This window comes from Leptodactylus fuscus, chromosome 11 (assembly GCF_031893055.1).
Source record: "Leptodactylus fuscus isolate aLepFus1 chromosome 11, aLepFus1.hap2, whole genome shotgun sequence".
Lineage (NCBI taxonomy): Eukaryota > Metazoa > Chordata > Amphibia > Anura > Leptodactylidae > Leptodactylus > Leptodactylus fuscus.
The window spans coordinates 21956255-21978763 of record NC_134275.1 but is presented as its reverse complement, the minus strand read 5'-3'; the positions used below and the strand labels follow the sequence as shown (position 1 = coordinate 21978763).

At 41.7% G+C, this 22509-nt stretch overlaps 1 protein-coding gene across 1 annotated transcript in view; it reads left to right on the top strand.

Annotated features, from left to right (window-relative positions):
- Positions 1-207: 207 nt before the first annotated feature.
- LOC142184919 (gamma-aminobutyric acid receptor subunit beta-4-like) overlaps positions 208-22509 on the top strand; it is a 149842-nt gene continuing 127540 nt past the window's right edge. Inside the window, exon 1 of the mRNA XM_075260070.1 lies at positions 208-1058. Coding sequence (XP_075116171.1) covers positions 961-1058 — 98 coding nt within the window. The 5' untranslated portion in view covers positions 208-960. The remainder of the gene's footprint in view (positions 1059-22509) is intronic.

Sequence of the window (22509 nt, the reverse complement as noted above, 5' to 3'; positions counted from 1 at the left end):
CAGCACCTTGGACAGCTCCTCTGCACCATACTGCCCTCCCCCTCTCATTCGTATCCAGGGCACAAGTTCTCCTGTCTCCAAAAGGGGGCTTGTGAGAAAGAAGGCTAGCATTCTCCAGCAAAGGGTTAAATCTGTCATATATGACGTCAGAATTCCAATGTGCCCAGAGATTTTTCTCTCCCTCCTTCCCTATTTTTCCTGCCTCCCTCCTTCGCTTCCTCTCTTCACTCCCTTGGTTTTCTGTGTGCACCCTCCTTCTATCTCTTCCCCCTCTCTTCTATCGCTCCCTCCCTCCTTCACCCCTCCCTCTACACAATGTGCAGTAGTCAGATCCTGCTGCAGCAGATATAATGGAGCATCCCTCCTCCTCCTCCTTGTGCTGAAGCTTACCCTTTCCCCACTCCTTTATTTTTTCCCATTTCTCTTTCATTTCATCCCCCTCCTGTACAGAAGAAGGGATAGAGGAGGGGGTGTGAGAGGGGTAAACACAGACCCCCCTCAAGTCTAGCAACAACCAAAAAAGGGGGAGCAAGGTAGAAAAGGGGAGATCCCAATTTGCTACCTAGATCACTCTCCCTCCCCCATCACCCTGGCTTGCAGGAGCCATGAACAAAATGCAGATGATGGAATAGGCAAGAAAAAGGAGGAAAATAGAGGTTGAAGAAAGGCACAATCCACCACCCATCTTCTGGATCCGAATTCTGGATTCTCATGTTTTTTCTGCTACAGGGAAGAAAGAGGATTAGCCTCGACAATTGCTCTCACCCTATTCTCTGCTGCCTCCTCGCTCAATTTGGAGTGGATAAATCTACCCCCTTTTTTAATAAAGGAAGGATTCATCTGATTTTTTTTGAGATTTGGCTTTTTCACTGATTTTTTTTATTGAGGTGGTCACAGGAATTTGAAGCCTTCCCCCACCCCCGTCCCTTTCCCCCTCCATCCAAAACCCCTCTCCACTCCATGGTCCAGGTGGAAATGTTGAGTTTGGGGAGAGAGAGCTGGATTGGAGCAATTCTCTCAGCTTTGGCTACCCTCCTGCTATTCTGTTCTGCACAAAGGTAAGACGATTGGGGTAAGGTGGGAGGGGGGGGGGGCAGAAAATGAAGGAAAACCATACATTCATAAGGATGGGACAGAGAAGTGTTTTTCCAGAAATTAATGGGGAGATCATGATAGTGATGGGTAAACATGCTCTAGTTGGGGGGTACCAAAATGGACAAAGGTGGAAGTACTGTAGGTACGTGAGAAGAATAAGAGTTATGGGGGAGGGCTAATGGAGAAGGAAGTGCGGGCCAAGGTATCATTTGGGTAAGGAGAGCCTGCTATCGCCTATAGACATTCCATTGGACGATATAGGGACAATGACTCTTGCTCAGTAGTCTCTGCAGACACTTACCTGGAAAAACATTCCATTAGAGGAATTAGAAGCAGACTCTATAGGTAAAATGGGGCATAACTGAGCAAAATGGTTCCTAGTGAGATACAGATGATGGTTGTGTTAAAAGAGGCACATGTATGATCTATAAGGTATTGCTTGGAGATGATCTACATATACATATAGAAAGTATATGGAAACAGATACTTGGATAGGAACATTTTGAATTCACTGGTTCATTGAAGTTTATACAAGCGGTGGACAAAGCCATTAGAGGCTTCGATACTGGTATAGCAATAGCACTGTAAGGGGAGGAGCGAGGTAGACGATGCCGAGGGAAATGGGGCCTTGTTGAAGATAAGTGATACCTAGAGATTAGCTCAGTGATCAAATTGTAAACCAATATGGCTACTTAGAATACAAATATATTATGTAAGATTCTGCTTTACTCCTGGTGTACCAAGATGACCCGGCCCTTGTCATGAGCAAGATGTAAATAGCATAGTAACACTATGGCTTTATTACTCAGAGGAGTATAGCTCTCTATATGAGTTTCTAGGAAAATCGCACACACTATAGGGTGTGATAATGGGTAATGCCAAATTTTCCCTTTTTTTTCTGTATTTGCTGATTCCTTCATATTTTCTTCCTGTATACTGAGGAGGTATATATATATATATATATATATATATATATATATATATGTACCTATCTAGTTCTATATACCAGGAAGCTAATGGTGGAAGGTTTGCTTTACGTTTCCTCTGCAGGGATTCAATGTGAGAATACTCTTACAGACAGACATGCACATACATGGGATTTCTTCTTTGTTACGCAACCAGTCTATGTTCCCTCCGTCATCCTCTAAAATAAGATGTCATCTCTAATAGGTTCCCATAAAGTGAGCTGTAGTGGTTTTTACACTCCTTGTACTGTTACCACAGGATTGATTTTCAGTATCAAAAAACTGGACACATCCACAATGGCTTTGCAGTATATTTGTTCCACACAGGCCCTGTGAGGTGCATATACAATGTATCAATTCAATATATCCAGCAAAGATACTATATTTACTATAAACAGTCAGTTCTGTGAGAGTGACACTAAATATTATAAATTTACCTTCCCAGTCTACAAACCATTCAATATGAATCTACTAGTATATGGCTGTAATCATTTGCCGGATAAATAATATGGGACAAGACATTTTGATAACTATCGTTTTACTGTATAATGTATGTCAGTGTGTAGGGTCACAGATCCCTCCTGCATAATGGGTCCGTCAGAGAAGGAAGTTACTCCTCCAAGGCACAGGAAGGGGACGTTTACCTGTGTCAACCAGAGCTATAGTACAGTGTGGAGGAGGTATATATATATATATATATTTATTAGGAGTTAGGCAGCATTATAACTGGAATTGGTCAGGGTATTGCCATTGTTCCTGCCATTGTTTCTGGTACTCAGTACTGTGATAGAGTGCACCATAGCTGGAATTGTAAATGGGAGCAGTGCTCCTTATAGCTATAATTAGGGGATAGTACCATAACCTCAGATGCCAAAAAACTTGTTCAAGAGAAAGGGGGAGCCTTATATCAGTCACTCTATCATAGCCCTTTCGGGAACACGGTGGCTCAATGGTTAGCAATGAGGCCTTGCAGCGCTGGAGTCCTGGGTTCAAATCCTGCCAGGAACAACATCTGCAAGGTGTTTGTATGTTCTCCCTTTGTTTGTGTGGATTTCCTCCCATACTACAAAGGCATACTGATAGGGAAAGAAGTGCTTTGTGAGCTCTATATGGGGCTCACAATCTACATTAAAAAAAAAATTAATAAATCTTAGCCCTTTTGGGGGCAGAGTCTAATTGGATTTGACCAGTTTGCGAGATTGTTTCTGAAAATACAGTGGACAGGGGACAAGTGTGGAAGCGTTATTTTATAGCAGTGGTATTACTACTTGTAGATCAAGTTTTTATAAAATTTTAATATGGGCTTATAGTGTAAGTAATAATGCACCCTCTTCTACAGTGGTGGGCACCCTGCAACATATAAAGGTCTCAGTGTTTTTGTAAATTCCAGACCTGACAGTTAATCAGTGTCCCCCTTACCCGATTTGCAGTGAGGGGTGGTCATAGAAGTGTACAGATTCTACATTACAGTTAGGCTTCGCTTGAACTAAGCATTTATAGCAGACTGTATTCTTTGTCAAAAATGTGTGTAGGGGCAAAACTCTTTAAGGGCTGAGCCCCACATTGCGGAAATGCAGCATTTTTGTTGGAGGTTTTGCTGTGGATTATTGGGCCATAGTCAGGAGTGGATTTAACATAAGAACTTCCTTTATATTTTACATTCCTTTTCAAGCCACTCCTGACTTTGGCTCAAAAAATGCAGCAAAATTTGCAACATAAAATGCTGTGTTTCCGCAACGTGCGGCTTTAGCCTAATCGTGCTGATGTCCGCAGATAATGAAAATGGCCAGCACAAAGAGTTTTACACCTTAAGCACTGGAAGATGACATATTTTACACCTCCATGAAAAACTGATGTCCTGCTTCTTTGCTGCATGCTGTACTGTCCTGCAGCAGTGTATGGCGCGGGCTGTAAGTATTCCTTCACACAACATGGCCGTGTGTCAGGCGTTTTTGAACAGCCATTGGAAGCCTATGGATGGATACACATGACTTTTTTTAATGGACTGTTAATATGGGCCATCAAAAATGAGGACATTTCCGCTTTCTGGGACATCTTCTAAATGAGGGTCCAGGAGAGATCCCTAAAAATAACAGACAATTTGCATCAGTCCTGTATATAAACCCTAAAGCACCAGAAGGTCTTATCGACTGACAAGTGTCCATCAATGTCTTACTGGGTTAAGATTACCAGACATCACTCTACAGTTTGTAATACAATGTGTGTCCCCCACACCGACCCCCTTACAAAATATACCATTGTGGATATGATGCAAAACTAGGTTTACTAAAGGGGTTGTTGACTCTAAAAGAACCTGTTCAATGTTCTCAAAAAGCCAAAATCAATATATTTTAATACTGAGATGTCTACGAATCGCCCGATTTCACAGTTGGTTATGTGTGTCCAAAAGTGATGTAGCCGTCATATGTTGTCACCGCCATATCTAGCAGTAAACCTTCCCTATGTCCTGCATATCAGCACATGGCGGTGACTTTGCGGATGGATTGGATTTATGAGTTAGTTCAATAGAAACTACTCAGATTGCCAGTTCATCAGATATTCCTTTAGACCCACAGCCATATGGAAGTTTTGCACAGGAGCCATCAGACATCTTGGGTGCAAACTGAATCCTGGAGGATTTGTGGTGTGGCGCAAAGTCCTCCAGGGCTCAGCATGGAATTGCCTATAGTTATACAGCTGTCATACCTTACGTCTATATAAGAGACTTTACCTACACAGTGTGAGAGCAAGCATTAAAGGGGTCGTCCAGTTTCAGGATTACTGTGCTGCGAATGTAACAAGCTGTGCACCAGTATGTCCATCATGTGACCCTGGACTAAATATCCATCAGAAGTAAACAATGGAGACAGCAAGCGGAAATCTAGAAAACCATGTGAAATGATACAGAAAGTATCTTGAAATTTTGTATAACTTTTCTGTATGACATGCACTTACTGAAACTGGACAACCACATGAAGCATATTACTTAGGATGACAGTAACCATTACACTTCTATGGCTATGTGTGGATGAAAAATACATTCTGTTAATAATTCTATTGCGAAGGGTGTATAACATTACACTGGATATTACACATACTGAAGTTTTGTATTGTAGCAACTTGTTTTCATGTGGTCACAGAATTCCTCAGTTTCCATTAATATTTTTATGGACAAACTACAAAAAAAAGGAATTACATGTAAGTTTATGTATAGTCATGTGACATGGAGCTCCTGGGTCCGGGTGCAAAATATGTACTGGCCCCCCAAACTATAGTGTATCGGTCTTCTCATATTGGAAAAGAGACCTCATGGGACCCTCTAATGCTCCTGGGCGCAGGTACAATTGTACCTTCTGCACCCTCACAATTTACACCCATGTCTGTAGTTGCCTTATGTAAGTGCTATTTTGCTCTTTATCTATTTTTCTCTTTCCCTTAGGCTTTGTTCACAACTTTGTTCCATAATATTTGTCAAAATAGTGTAGCATTAGTCAGAATAGTGTAGTTTTCGTGTATCATACTGCATTACTCTATCCAGTAAAATAAAGGGAAACCTGGCAGCAACCTAAAAAGCACCATACATATCAATAGGGGGGGGGGGGATAAGAACTGATCTGTAAAATATCTGATCAAATCAAAATTTACGGGGTGTTCATGGCTAATATCAGATCAGCAAGGATTCATCGTCTGGCACCCCCACCCCTCTGCTGGTCTCAGCAGCCGATACAAAGAGAAGGAGGCAGACATCTCAATTCTCTGTATCGTGGCCGGACCAGAATCAGCTCCCATTCACTTGATCTACAATACCATGGTCTGGCCACCACACAGAAAACAGGGCTCACATCTACTATTGCTAAAGAGAGAGATATAAATATTTTTAGCCCAGAAAACCCCTTTATTCATGACAGATCTGTCATGGATCCATGAAAAACAGAAGCCATAGGAGCAGTGCAAATACACTGTAATGAGCTGGACATGCAGTGTGTGCAAGAGTCCCTTGTCCCTTGTCATTCTGTCCCACCATATTCCGCATTTGTCTTCTATAGATGGTGGTTTCAGTTTTAGTGGTTGGGATTGGGAGAAGCTAAATATAAAACTGAAATATATCACGTATATTTTTCAATGAATTCAAATCAGATAGTGATTATAGAATTTTTGATTCCTTACCTGAGCTCCTATAAACAGCATTGAGAGATATACTGTACAGCAGCCTTATGGCCTGCACATAGCAATATTCTGGACAAGACTCATCGGGGCCAATTTACTAAGATTGTGCTATGTGCCCTGGACTAATCCTTTTGCACCACAAGTTTAAGTGACTACAACCTCTTAATAATTCATGTACAGTGGGAGATCCTATATTCCAACATCAAACCAGGCGCCTGTTGGGGACTAGTGTAGGTTTCGGCTACAACTTGCACCAGGTTTCTGATGTAAGTTATAATAAATTTGAGGGTATGAAGGCTTGTCGCGGCATTACTTCTACTATAGGCTGCTCTATGCAGCCTGTAACAGAAGTTCTGAAATTTTGCAATGCATTGCAGTGCATTAGCATTCTGATGTACTGCATTAATGATCAAAGACCCTGGGGTTCAAGACCTCTAGCGGGTCTACTAAATACAATATTACAAAAAAATTAAAATAAATATTAATAATTCAAATCACCCCCTTTCCCTAGCATACATATAGAAGTAGAAAATAACTATGGAACATATACACATTAGATATCTCTGTTTTCAAAAACGCATGGTCTGCAAACGTATTAAAAATATTTAAAAGAAAATGAAAAAAAAAAAAACATCAAAAGTTGAACTGCCATTTTTTCACCTCTGATAAAACTTTGAATAAAAGGTAATTAAAGTAATAGACAATCCCCAAATGGTATAACTAAAAAGTACAGAAAAAAGTTTCAGAATACAGCAGCTTTAAGACATTTTTTTATGCAAAGTTTTCGATTTTTGTTAAGAGGTTAAAATGTAAATAAAACTAAAATTTTGTATTCCCAGAATTCCCAAAACATAGAATACACATGACAAATACAAATCCCCTAAGAAACTAGCAAAAAAGTGCTTTTCTCCAATTCCACCCCATTCTGATTTTTTTCCAGCTTTCCAGTACATTGTACAGAAAAATTAGTGGTACCATTATGAAGAACAATTTGCCTCACAAACATTAAGCCCTCATATGGCTTTGTAAACGGAAAAATAAAAAAAAAATTATTGGGTTTTGAAGGTGGGGAGTCAAAAACAAAATTAGAAAATGCTGGCAGTAAGGGGTTAAGCTTTTTTTTTTGCAATAATGTTTCAGTTACTACAAAAATCAAAACAGTTTGTTCTACTGTAATTTTCACTAGCCAGGTCTTGGAGTCCCAAATCTTATTTATTTCCTAATTTTGCTGAAATAGAGTTCTTTGCAAAATAAAAAAAATAAAAAAATAAATAAATACATAGAAAGTGTCAAAATCGGAACATGAGGGGGCAACACGGAGGCTCAGTGGTTAGCACTACAGCCTTGCAGCGCTGGAGTCCTTGGTTCGAATCCTGCCAGGAACAACATCTGCAAGGAGTTTGTATGTTCTCCCCGTGTTTGCGTGGATTTCCTCCCATTCTACAAAGACATACTGCTAGGAGGAAAAAAAAAAGTACATTGTGATCCCTATATGGGACTCACAATCTACATTTAAAAAAATTGGAACATGATTAGAAAAAAACAGGAAACGGGGCATTGGATAGTCTAAGGCCCCACGGGCAGAACTTCCGTGCTAAAGCGCTGCAGGAACAACCGCGGCATGAACGCATTGTAGTTCTTCCCGCAGCGCTTTGAACAGAAAGTTCACGGAGTTTTCCTCCGCTGACTTTCTGTTAGGGCTTGTTCACACGGAGTAAACATGGCGCGCAATGCACCGCGTGTACGGGACGTTTGCGCTGCGATTTTGACGGTGCATGTTTGCGGTCGCGTTACCACCGTCAAAATCGTGGCGCAAACGTCCCGTACACGCGGCGCATTGCGCGCCACGTTTACGCCGTGTGAACGAGCCCTTACAATTATATCTATGGGAAAGCCGCCGGCGTTTCTGTAGATATAATTGACATGCTGCGATTTTCAAAACCGTGCCATTTTTGGAATTCGCAGGGTGTCCGCGCTGCGATTTTTTCTGCAAAGTGGGCATGGGATTTGCATGAATCCCATCCACTTTGCAAGTACTGTAAAACAATTTTTGCTGTGGGGCCCCTGCCTAAAGGAGGAGGAGGAAACACTCATGCTACCGTCATGCCACCCACCACAGCAAGTACTAAAAATAAGAACAGAGTAACAACATAAATACTATTTTATGCCTTGGCAGTGTTACCAGTAGCAGTCCTCAATGCAGGATTTCATATCTGACAGTAGTGAAACACAAATGTTGAGACAGGATTCCATGTGTTCCTCTTTCTCCTCTGCTGTCTTCTTCATGTTCACTGACACAGATTCCATTCCCTAGTAGTGATGTGGCACCAGAGGTGGAAGACATGACTGTTGGTGGTGGAGGTATTAGTGGCAGGGGTGTGTAAAGGTAGTTGTGCTCCTAGAGGAACTAGGGGGAAATCTGGAGGTGGGAATTATGAGGATGTACAAGAATCCCATTTCCAACATGAGTAATAAAAAAGTGGGGAAAATGGTGACTAACAGATTTGATGATGATTCTATTGTAGTTCTGTAGCAGTTGGGTCAGGGGTGAAAGGGTGACATTAAACGGAGAGGGTGGTCACAGCAGGCAATAGTAAAGATTCCATCTGTTGTCCAGTCCCAGCATCAAAAGAAGCTTCCAAGGGCAGGTATAAGGCAAGCTCCACTGGTGGTATTGGTGGCACTGGTGGTTCTGGTGGCATTCTTCCAGCGCTTCTAGGGTTGACAACAACAACTACATGCAGTAATCTCCTGTATGGAATTTTTAAGTACATTGCCAAATGACCCAGCAAATGGTTCTATTTATGATCATTATCACAGTCTGCTCCTCTTCCTCCTCTCTTGTAGTATCATGCATCCAACGCCTCATCAAGCTGGGTGTACAGCCTATCCTGATAGCATGCCAATTTTGGGAGACTGGATAAATTTCCCCATTTTTTCTTTATACCAAGAGCATGGCAATCCAATACTCATTTTAATCCAATACTCATGCTAATAATCTGCTTATCACTATATAAGCAACAAAGCTTACAAACCTGTGCACACAACAAACCATGGTTGGTCTTCTTGGTCAGTGTGGTTACCATTATCATCATCATCTTCAAACAAATAAAGGTTAATCTTTTTCCCTGGTTGTAAAATATCAAGGGCAGAGGAATCCTCTGCATCCAAAGAAAAGTTTCCCACCTCCTCCTCTGTCTAGGAATTCCATGTCCTCACCATTAGGATCCAGACCTAGTTCTTCATCGTCCACCAGTTCCTCTTGCTTCACTTCACAGTAGTGATGGTGATCAAGAGATGAACATTGTTCTTCCTTCATTACTCGGTGAATGAGTGCGTTTGACATCACAGATGGTAGAGTTGTCGCTTCTGACAAATGTGGTGGCATCCTCAAAGAGCTTCAGAAGGCTCATACTTCAGTGAAGGCTCATACAAATGTGGTGGCATCCTCAAAGGGCTTCAGAAGGCTCATACTTCAGTGAAGGCTCATACAAATGTGGTGGCATCCTCAAAGGGCTTCAGAAGGCTCATACTTCAGTGAATGCTCATACAAATGTGGTGGAATCCTCAAAGAGCTTCAGAAGGCTCATACTTCAGTGAAGGATCATATAAATGTGGTGGCATCCTCAAAGGGCTTCAGAAGGCTCATACTTCAGTGAAGGCTCATACTTCCCTGATGAGCCTCCATTGACAGATCTCAAAATAAGGCATTTCATTTGGTTTGTTGCATGCAGTCATCATTCATTGCCTTCTACTGCCCACAGAAATGCTCCAGTATGTGCAATGTGAGAGTCTGAACATCACAGACCAGGAGGTGTAAGATTTCTGTTGAGACAAGTTCAGCAGGGTACTTTAAGCCACATAACAATGGCTGAGCTGCAGTTTGGTGGCCATGATCAGCATCTACTTTAAGCCACTATATGCATTAATAAAGCAGCACACCACCAAAATTTAGCACATGTGCCATGCAGGGCCAATTTATTATTCTACCCAACTGCAGTGCAACACTCCCCAGTTGTAGTTGAAGGTGGGCCATCCAGAGGGATACTTGCTGTATGATAGAGCACAGCAACTTTTCCACTTTCTGTGTTGTCTATTCCAAGGTCATTAGCCTTAAAACTATATGACATTACCTCACCTTAGACCCAGGAAATGAATGAGTGCAATAAGAATCAATGGTTTGTGCTGGTGAAGTTGAAGGTGGTAAGAGGTACACTGAGAAGGAACTGGAGGAAGTGGATTGGACTGTTGGATCTGGGCCTGCACAAATGGTTTAACACTAGAACCTGGCTTTGTTACGTGTTTATGCTTTGGCCGCTGCCACTCAAAGCAGGAAGCCAGTGGACTTTGAAAGCCAAGCGTTGTCCCTTCCCAATAATACCAGCTAGGTATGCGCATCAAAGTTAGAGTGTTGCGTAGCAATTTTTTTTAACCAAAAACAGTATTTCATAAAATGCTTAACAAGAAGATGAGATTTAACATGGAAAGGGTGCTCTGGTAAAACATACTGTTTCACAGTCAAGTTTTAAAGGGACAATGGTGTTTATTTATTTATTTTTTTATTTTTTACAAAAAAACAGTATTGCAAACAATTTTTAACAAGAAGATTAAATCTAACATTAAAAGGGAGACCTGACCAGTGGAATAAGGCACACTGTGGATTATAATCAGCTTGGATTTTTGGAGTGACAATGTTGGTTTTTCCATATTTATTTTTGCAAAAAAGAAATCTATTGAAAAAAACTTATCAAAATAATTTTTTTTCACTCAAAGGTGACTTGGTGAGTCAAAACCATGTTACAGATTACAGTGTAACACTGACAGCAGAGTTGACACTGTAAAAAATAAATAACCCTATTACAGAAAAATTTTGGCTCTGAAAAAGTGACCTGGCCATTGTGTGTGTAATAAAGTGGGCACTAACATCACAGAATAGTGCAGAACTTCTCCCCCCTCCCCCACTCCTATGATTTTTTTGATTCTTTTTCTGTCTACAAAGGGTTACATCTTGCTAAATTATTTTCAGTTTATTCATCCCCTATAGTATTATTGCAATGTTGGTGTTTTTTTCTCTATCACTATGCGTGAATGGCATTAGCTCCACTGAGCTCTGTTCCCTAGCCTCTAATAAAATGGCTCTTCTCTCAGTATCCCATATTCTGACAACATGATGATTGGCTCAGAGGCCTTCAGATAATGCCAGAAGTCCATTCAGATCACATAGCCCATGTGATACTCCTCCGTGGCCCTTCTACTACATGTTACATGTGGTGGAATCCACTTTAGAAGTCTGTCCGAGACTAATCACAAACGTTTCGGTTTTGTTTCCAAAACTTGGGGTCAGGATTAGATTGTTCTGAACTGGTTCACTCATCTCTGCTCATCAGACCAGGTCTTCTCCTTGTCTTGAGAAGTATTTCTTCTGAGAGAACACTGGGAGGGCATTTCTGAAGATGTAATTCACAGATTACTGAATGGCTGCAGGGGCATTAAAGTGACTGAAAGGTGTCACACGGTTCTCATAGTGCGGATCCTCAATGTTGAAGGCTGGATTCATCCATCTCTGATCTGCTAATCAAACTGTAGGCCACACGTAGACCCACCATGGAGAAATAATGGGCCACTTTTTGGATCAATGGAAGAGGATAATTTGTAGTGATGTTATTCAAGTTACAGTAATTATTGGAGAGTATCAGAAAACCATCCTTATTTCACCAAAAAGAATCTGGCCGCAGTATTAAATAATACATTTCAATAAAGACTCTTCAAGACGTCCTATATGTAGGTCAACATCACCTGAGTCTCTAGTGGAGAAAGAGGCTATTCTGTATTACTGGGACGTGCATAATCTGCAAGCAGCGGGACGGTGCAATGGTGGGTTTAATACTCTGAGATTGTGTCCTATTTGTTGGCTGGATATTGAGAAGGAACCCCAGCCAGAGTAGAGTCAGATGCATGTGAGCCATGTCAGCATGCAATTGATGGCCATTCAGTTAGGTAGGAATGTCTTGTAAACCAGGTTGATTGGAGTAGAATACAGAACAACTAGAACACGAAGGGACCAAGGAAAAGAGTTTCTTCCAATTGGAAATCAACTGCAACTTTTCAGTATCTTCTGTGATGCTGATGAATTTGTAATTCAATAACAGATGGGTTTCCTGGAGGTTTTGCAGTGTTATCCAGAGTTTCTTGAAGAGGAAGTAGTCAATAAAGATCCCCAGGGTCCTGAGGCCACACAAGGAGGGCAAGATTCATGAAGGCACTTAAAAAACATCTTACCTTTAAAGGGGCTCTATCACTGGATTTTCACTATTTTAGATTAACATATGCCTAAATAGCCTTTAAAAAGGCTATTCAAGTCCTGCTAATCATTTATTAAAAGACCCCCCGGTTTAATGAATTACCTTTTAAACGTATATGTAAATGAGCCCTCCGTGCACCGTGGGCATTCCCGTGCACCCCTCACGTCATACTCTGTTCACGCCCTCCTCTGTGGTTCTTCTATGTAAGTCCCTCCTCCTGCTTCGATTCACAGCCTCTAACTGTCTCTTCCCTGCTAATGGTACAGGACCGGTGATGATTTCACTACTGCTCTGTGATTGGCTTGTCCCTGTGATGACGTCACTACAAGGTCCTTCGTCGTCTTCTAAGTAGTGATCTATGCAGAGCAGGGGCTGCAGCTGCCTGTATCAATCATAGCATAGCATCATATCATATTTAAAGGCTATTCAGGCATATGTTTATCTAAAATAGTGAAAATCCAGTGATAGAGCCCCCTTAAACATCTTACCTTTAAACTTACTAGGTTCACCTAGCTAGGGCTTACTAGTAGGGTTGAGCGATCGTGTTCGGAAAAAATCGGATTCCGATCGGCGATCGAGAAAATTTCACAATCGCGATCGGAATTCCGAACACGATCTTTTTAGGTGGGATCGAGATCGGTGATTATTTCCCACAATGCTTTGCGACTGGCCAAGCATTGTGGGAAAAGCTAACAATGTTAGCCTTCAAACTGAGTATATGCTCCACTCATTCTGAGCGGAGTGTATACTCAGTGTGAAGGCTCCACTGCAGTTCCAAAGGAATGAATAGAAGCAGTCGGCACACAGCCTTAACCCCCCGCGTGCCGGCTGCATCCATTTATTCTAATGGGAGACTAGCTAACATCTCTAGTAGCTACTTACCTGCAGAGATGGCTGATCCGGTGCCCAGTGTTCTCGATCTTCTTCACCTCGCTGCCTCCACCTCCCAGGTTAGTGTTAAAGAGCTAGGAAGAAGGCGGGGCTTGTAGCTTAGGAGAGTCTGGGCGGGTACAGGGCAGGGAGATGTGATGTCTCCCCTCCCAGTACTTGCCCACACTCTCCTAACCCGCCCACACTCTCCTAACCTGGGAGGCAGGGGGCAGCGAGGCAAAGTAGAACGACAACACCAGGCACCGGACCAGCTATCTCTGCAGGTAAGTGTACACCAGAGGGGACTAAGTAGCCAGAGGATTAAAAAAAAATCCTCTGGCTACTTAGTGATTTAAAAAAATCACTACACAGCGTGGATTCTAACAATTAAAGCGTTCATTTGTTAGATTCCATGCTGTATAGTGAATAGGATTGTTTTTAAAATCCGATCTCCGATTAGTAAAAAAATCCCATTGACTTACATTGGGATCGGAATTGGGATCGAGATCGGGTTCGAATGAAAAATGATTTGAAATCGGATTTTCAAAATCGATCTTGAAAAGTCAAGATCGGCTCAACCCTACATACTAGACAGTTGGAGTTAGATGTCCTTTCCTCTAAAGTTACAGGCAGAGACCAGAGAGGTTTAAAGTTGGAACCAAAGGTAGAGGGAAGATCACAACCTCTCACACCCGAAGTGTGAGCAGATTTCTAGGGTAGTAGGTATTGAGTTGCCAGGTCTTTGGTGTAAAACCTTTCTTATGAATGGGAGTAGAGGAGGGTATTACTTTGAAGATGCTGACCATGGCTCCATTGGGATGTCCAAACAGAGACCTTAGAATGAGGATCGATATGTAGAAGTTGGATCTATTTAATAAATGAGGGGCCAAATCCAAATGAAGGTAGTGAATAATAATCTTCATTCAATCGAGTTAAATGTGGAACCCTTTGGCCCACATTAGCATGATATTAAAATAATCAATGAAGATTTAGGGCAGGAGACTTACTGGACCTGGAGTCCATCTAACTAGGGTGAATTAAAAAAGCAATAACCTAAATGAGTCGTCAGGCCAGTAGTAGCTTGGATTATATTTTAATGTCTGTTTGTAGAAGGGAAACGAGACGATATGACTTACACAAGTACAGAAGTAAGTGTAATTGCTTGGCTTCGGGATAACTATTAGAGTGGCTTCTTTCATGGAGTCAAAATTCAAAGTCATGGAGTCAAAAGACTATTAGGATGGAGGTCAGGTAATCCGCAAATTGTTTTCATAAAATTTGGCTAGTAGGCCATTGCTACACAGATTTGGACTTCTAACATGAGACAATAGAGTTCTCCATCTTATGGGAAGTGATGGGCTGTTCTATGAAGTCTTTATCAGCAGGGGAATGTTTGTGGAGGAAAAAGCTTGACAGTCATTACTCAATTTTTTGGCATCAGACACTATCATTTGTGATATACTATACTAAGATATAGAATTTTTGGAATGATTCCAGAATCTCTTTTGAAAGGCAGGGATCTGGGGAGGTCTCTAGTTGGAATATTACCTTATAGCAATATAAGCAGACAGGTACTCCCAGTCAGGTCTGTTTTTCCTGTAGGGTTATTTATATAGGGGGATTGACCTTTAGGATTCCATTAGCAGTATGTAGCTCTGTGTATGCCGCTTCTTTTTTGAGATCGTGGTTGGACTTCGGATACTAACAAGAGGAAACTGAATTGTAGCCAAGGGAGGGTTTCATCTCTGCATACAAAGAGGAAACCCATTTGTCAGCAGTATATACTCAACAGCCAGTAACACAAGGACCAAATAACTAATTCCCAGTTGCCCTCCCTACGCCATGTCTACAAGCAGTGTTGAATTCTGATGATGGGTGAATTGTTGAAAGGGTTGTCCAGTAAATAAAGGCAGGAAATTGTATAAGATAAATTAGTAAAAAACATAACCTACTTTTGGCTCACTGTAAATGTGTCTTGTTCCACCCCTGGCATACTGGTCCCACAGTTGATGTCAACATTAGGCACCGTATAATAGTTGATACAAAATGATCCATAATATTATATTTTGGGGCTGCATTGCTACCTCTAAGACGTGATGATATCCCATTGTATATGTATTTGTATGAATGGCACAGAACTGCTATGGCCAGTCAGTGTTTGTGCACACGTCCATCACTAGAACTTCCCTATATGTGACCCCTGAATGCAGCATGACATAAATCCAAGACATTCAAATGAATGTTAGGGTGGCCAACTGTTATACAGGTCTGGGAATATGAGGAAATGTATTTCCTTAATGGGGTTATCTGGTTTCTAACATTGATGGACTATCCTTAGGATAAGCCAACAATATTAGATCTGCGGGGGTTAGAATACTGAGGAACCGATACTGAAACAGTTGCAGTACTATTTACATACCGTAAACCGCACTGCTCAATGGATTTCAATGGAACAGCGCTGCATTACCCTCACTCAGGGTACAGTTTGTCCATGAATGAGTGGCACGTCTTGCGGTATATAAGCAATACTGCAAACCATGCTGTCTCGGTATCGGTGACCTGAGTGGGTCCATAGGATACTCCATCAATGTTAGAAACTTGGATAACCCCTTTAAAGGAAGTCCACTCAAACATTCAATTTGAACCTTTTTACAGAGCACGCGTCCGTCATAAACAAAATGCCTTAGTATGCTTATACACCTTTTGCTGCTCAAGTAGGATGGGTGATGGGAAAAATCAGCTCTGTCTGCACAAAGTGGTGCAGGCTAGATATAGTAGGGGCATTAGTGGCAAGAGCAGTGCTACCAAGTAAGGTCTGTTGTTTATCACGAGGCAATGGAATATGTTTAGGGGAGGTGGTGGACACCCATTAATTGAGAATATACACTGAATGGCCAATTTAGGGGACATCTATCTTGTTATGGTTGAAGTGTGTATAGAAATTAGACTCAAGTAGAATGCAGCATAACATAAAGTGGGCAGTGGGAACAAGAAGTGATCTGGGTGACTTTGTATGAGACAGCTATAGACTATCTGTAACCAGGATTTCAAAGACCGCCAACCTTGTAAAGTTTTCTTGTGCAACGATGTTCAGAGAATACTAAGATCGGTGCGATCATAGATAAATGTTCACTAAAAGGATATCCTATGGACGTAAACAACCCACTGACCAAACAGGTCAGGATGTCAAGGATTGTTCTAACAAATATGAGGTGCATAGTCAGGCCAGTTACAGCCAAATGCAGTGAAGGTCCTCCAAACTGATTCATGCATGTACAACTCATCATTCCTAACCACCGATGGGTTATAACACCAGGCAATCAGTACGAGTGCCATTGTCTAAGGGACAGAAAGGCCCAAGAATTGGATCACTGAGTGGGGGAAAATCAGCTCTTCAGACCCATATCTCTGCTCTGCGTTGCTGCAGTAAGGATAAGTATTTGGTACAAGCAGAATGAATACATTTCACTTTTTTTGTTGGGTGTCAACAGTTCTGGCTGTTGGAAGCGGAGTAATGATGTGTGGCGTAAGGATTTTTTTGGCTTATGCTAGGTTCACTCTAGCATTGGGGTTTCCGTTCTCCGGGTCCACTTGGAGACCCTAAAAACGTAAACCCAATCTGCTTAAAAATAGACTATAATGGGGTCTGTCGGGTTGCCGCCCAGTTTCTGCATGAAATCAGCAGACGTTACATAACGTTTCTCTCTGCATATTTCAAGCAGAATCGGGGACGGAGTCCCCAATGGTCACCAAATGCAGGTGTGACCAAAGCCTTACTCTGGATCTTCTGATACTGGTGGATGATACATAAAAAGAAATTGCTGCAGTTCTAAAAGCAAAATAAAGTCCAATGCGCCACTCAATGGTGTCTTTAATTAAAGTAGCCACTTAGCGGTTTTGTCCTGATCAGAAAATATGGAGACTTGGTACCAATGTCAACATTAGGCACCGTATAATAGTAGATACAAAATGTTGCAAAGATACCTTACAGTCAAACATCGAGGATCCATATTATTATCAAATTTTGGGGCTGCATTGCTACCTCTAAAACTGGATGCCTTTAATATGATACAGGAACAATGAAATCTGAGGAATATCAGAGTATTTTAGACAAAAATATGATCCTAAGTGTAAGAAAACTCGGTTTGAGTAAAAGGGGTTGTCCTGCCACAGCAAGTGGCCTCCTATCCACAGGATTGTGGGTAACTTGCTGATCGGTGGATGTCTTGTGATCCCATTGAAATAAATGGTGACTTGCAAGACACCCCAGTTCTTGAGATCCATGAGGGTTCCAACAGTGGGACACTCACCAATCAGCAAGTTTCCCAAAAGCCTATGGATAGGGGGTAACTTGGTGTGGCTGGCCAATGCTACAATGGCTATGGAAACTTGGAGGCTGTCATTGTGGCCAATATATTAGGAAAAAGTGTCTTTAATGCTGCGTGTTTCCTTTGCTAGGTTTCTTCTTCTTTGAAAGGACTGCATTATGTTGACAGTTTTTGTGGTCAGTTTTTTTCTTGACAGTACCGCCATTTATGCTTGCTATTCTAATGGTATTACGTTGGCAAATAGCCACTAATTTCTGAATATATTGACCATTTTAGAATAAGCCATTAAGCGTACCAATAATGATGACCACAACAGTATCTCTAGTAACCACCGATGCTCTTCCATCACTTTGCCGATTCTAGGTTTATATAGTACGCTATGTACCATGGAATCCTTTGTACTATAAATTATAATATGTTAATATTTTAAAGCAACGGTAAATCGAAACAAAATGAGAACACAGCTGTTCTCTTCCGCCTGTTCCTTTCTATTTTGGCAAGAATAAGGGACTTGGCTTATAAAAATTGGGGGGAAAAAAATCATTTATTTCTCACACTTTTGATTGGAATTTGAGACGCGATCTGATAAGACTAATGGATTATATTTAGGTAGAAACTGTTGGGATTTTTGTTGTTTGTATAATATACTAAGGGCTCGTTCACATCTGCGCCCGGTCTCCGTTCTGCAGGTTTCTGTTTCCTGCACAAAACAGAGGCAGGAGACGGAAACCTACAGGACTCTTTCATGCCCATTCATTTGAATGGATTTGAAAGCTGTCCGGCCGTGAGCGTCGGTGAGCGTTTTATGTTCTCCGCCGTGAAACCGTTTTTTTTAAAAATCGGACACAGAGTTGGACATGCAGTACTCTGTGTCCAATTTTAAGAAACTGGTTTCGCGTCGGAGAGCATAAAACTCTCACCGCCGCTCATGGCTGGACCCGGTCTGACAGCTTTCCGTCTTCTGCATGCAGAAGACGGAAAGCTGAGAAGTGAGATCGAATGCTAGTGTGAACCTAGCGTGAGATGCAATTCTAAGCCCTTCATAAGAAGAGATGCGCGAACATCACAAGATTAGTTTTGACAGATATTTGTGAGTTTCGTCTGTTTAGTTGTGGGATGAAGTTGTTTGGCACAAACTGGAAGGGCAATTATTATACTCTGGGTTCTCTTCAGACTGTAGGAAGTCGAAGCCTAGGGGAGGTGCAGTAATATACTAAACTATTGTATCACGTTGTGGAAACTCAGCTTTTTTTGTTGCAGATTTTGCTGCGTTTTTTTTTTTTTTTTGAGCCAAAGCCAAGAATGGGACATATATAGAAAGTTCTTATACTTCTACCTTCTGCTCAATCTACTCCTGGCTTTGGTTCAAAAAAACCAAAGCAAAATCTGCCTCAGCCATACTCACCTTGTCTTATCTCTCTTGGGCTCCACTGCGGCATCTAAAAGTCTCTCGAGGTCCTTGCCTGGCCTCCTGACTGATGTCATGTGTTGTGGTGATTGCATCTAAGCCTACCCCATATGACTGCCGAGGCCCATGCATGATGGCCACTGAGGCTAGAAGAGGACGTAGAAGAACCATCAGACTCTGTAGGGATGCTCGTAAGCTGTGATGTAATATGTGGCATGAGATGACCAGCTATGTAAAAAAATATTTTATAATATAATTTATATTATACAGTGTGAATGGGCCACTATGGGACAGTATGCTGTGTCCTGACACTTATAGCACTGGCAGAGGAGGTGGACCAGGAGCGTGCAGAGGCCACCTGGATACACGTGCGACTGGCAGTTCCTAAATGCTTCGGAAACTTGGGTATGCAAGCTAACCTGATATTATTCACATTTTCTTCCTCTTGGAAAGAAGGGAAGAATTCCCCCCATTTTGACTTTAAAGTGAGGGTCTAAGAGCACAGGTCCATGTGAGTGACTGATTTTCCTGGCCTGAACAGTATGCCAGGAGAGGACTCCTAGGACTATAGTTATCTATGAGTTTAGTAGTTCCTGCCGCCCAGCGCCATACTGAGCCATGCAGTACAGGACGGTATGTTCCTGGCAGGCAGGAACTACTAGTGTCATAGATAACCACATGGTGTTCAGGTTAGTATATCCGGCCGACACACAGACTAAGATTCACAACTGAAACTCAGTCATGTGAATGTGGGGTAAGGAATATTTCAGACAAAGTATTTTTAGCAAAAATGTCACATACAAATGTTAACTGAAAGCCAATAGGGAACTCTGAAGTGCGCTAAAGTCTTGCAGTTGTAGGGCCCCTTCACACGGCGTAAGCGCGCCGCTCATTTAGACACGTATACACGTGTCCGAGCGCGGCGCTTCAAAACATAGCCCATTGATTTCAATGGGAAGTGCGCCTATATCGGCATATATGCACTCTTCCCATTGAAATCAATGGGATCTCTTTTGAAGCGCCGCGCTCGGACACGTGTACACGTGTCTAAATGAGTGGCCTGCTTACGCTGTGTGAAGGGGCCCTAAGGCTAAGGCCCCATGGGTTCTTCCCGCAGCACTTTGAACAGAAACTTCACAGAGTTTTTCTTCGCGGACTTTCTGTTACAATTATATCTATAGGAAAGCCGATGTCGTTTCCGTAGATATAATTGACATGCTCCGATTTTCAAAACTGCAACGTTTTTGGAAATTGCAGGGTGTCCGTGCTTGCGATTTTTTCCATAAAGTGGGCATGTGATTCACATGAATCTCATCCACCATGCAAGTACTGCACAACGCCATGATTTTTCCCGCAGCGTTTCCGAACCCGTGGGCCCCAGCCTAAGGCTAATGCCCCATGTAGCGAAGCAAAAATTGCTGCAGAATGAAACATTTTTTTCCCCACACCATTTTTCATTGCATTTTCAATTAGTTTTTCCCTGCAGACTTTTTGTCCATACGATACCTATTACAGATGATTGCATGGTTGGCATGTTGCTATTTTAAAAAACGCAAGTGTTTTTGAAAACACAGCTTTTCTGCTGCTTTTTTTCCTGCAATATAAGGATGGATTTATCCAGAATCCTATCCACTTGGCAGGTACTGTAAGTCTAAGGCCCTACAAAGCTAAAAAGCACTGCTAAAAAACAACTGCGGAAATGCATCGTGGTTTTTCCGACAGTGCTTTTCATAGAAAGTCTCCAGAGCTTTCCAGAAACTGCTGGCGTTTCCGTAGGCATAAGTGACATACTGCGATTTCCAAAAACGCAATGATTTTGGAAATAGCAGCATTTCTGTTTCTGGTATTTTTACCCTGGCCTTAAATGCTGCATTTTTGCAACGTTGGGCCACAGCTTAAAAACTGCATCAAATCCTGAATATGATCCTTGCCCTAAAGCCAAGGCACCATGTTGCAGAAACACAATGTTTTTGGCTGCAGCAGAACAAAAAAACATGTTTTACAGTGCCAACAAAGTTAATGAGTTCATTAAATCTCATCCACATAATGGGGGATGGGGGGTGGGGGGAATGTGCCCGTTTTTGAAGAACACAGCATTTTAATTTTAGCTACAGAATCATGCTTGTTTTCCCTATATATTTAATAGGGGAAGAGAAAACTGCAAAAACTGAATGAAAAACGCTGCAGAAAAAAATGACACAACACGTTTTTGCTGTGTTTTTTTTTCTGCAGTATTTTTAGCTGCATTTCACTATGTGGGGCCTTAGCCTTACAGTTCCAGCAAAGTGATTGAGTCTTTATTTAATCTCATACATATATTTCAGAAAAAAAGATGCAAAAAAGCTGTGGAATTGTGATTTAATAGGGGAAGAAGAAACACAGTGGAAGGCCGGTTGCAGACGACCATGGCCATGTTCAGTGTGTTATCCGTGTATTTCACGGATAGCACACTGACCCATTCATTTCAAGGGATCTGTACACACGATTGTGAATTTCACAGTTCCATGTGCAGGCCGACAGTCCGGGCTGCAAAATATAGAACAGGTCCTATTTCTATCCTATTTTGCGGCCCTTGCTTCCATGGCTCCTATTTTTTTAATGAAAGACCTGTGCACGGGCGGCACACAGGGACATCCCCCATGTGCCACCCATGCTTTTAATGCAGGAAAAACACAGTGAAAAATGCTGCTGGAAAAAAAATTGCAACTTGCTTTCGATTTTTTTTAGCTGCATTTCGCTATACAGAGCCATAGCCTAAGGGTGGATTAAATCATAGAGGAAATTTATAAAACTTGGCTTAAACAATTCCCCTGCTGGTTTTAGATACTATATTGTTAAGAAGCTCCAGCCTCCTAATAATTCTGCCTCACCCCCGGAGGTGTCATGCACCAGAACTGAAATGTATGACAGCCATGGACTGGTAGAAATTTTTGGTAACATTTTTGCCTTTATTTTTCCTCCACTTTCTTAAAAAGACTAGAGAACAGAAAGTGTCACATCTTTGGTGCAAGAAAGGAATATTCACCACAAATGCGTCACACTCAACCATACAAGGGTTTTTTGGTGTAAAGGGAATAGTAAATTCCTTCTACTGTTTTTTGAGCAAAAATGTATTTTTTCATGCTGTTTTTTGCTAGTGTTTTTGTCACTTTTTGCAGCAAATAGTTCTGCCATCAGATGTTACAGTTAATAGTAAATATATAATACTTCATATGAACATTGCCCTTTGTGTCTTAATTTACCATTTGTTCAAGGACTTTTTTTGCAATGGTGGCATGCTCTGGATGTGCCGTTTTTCAGACATGCATTTCTACAGTCTGAAAAGCCCATCCAAATAGAAGTGTGACCATAACTGCCACTATAATAAACGCTTG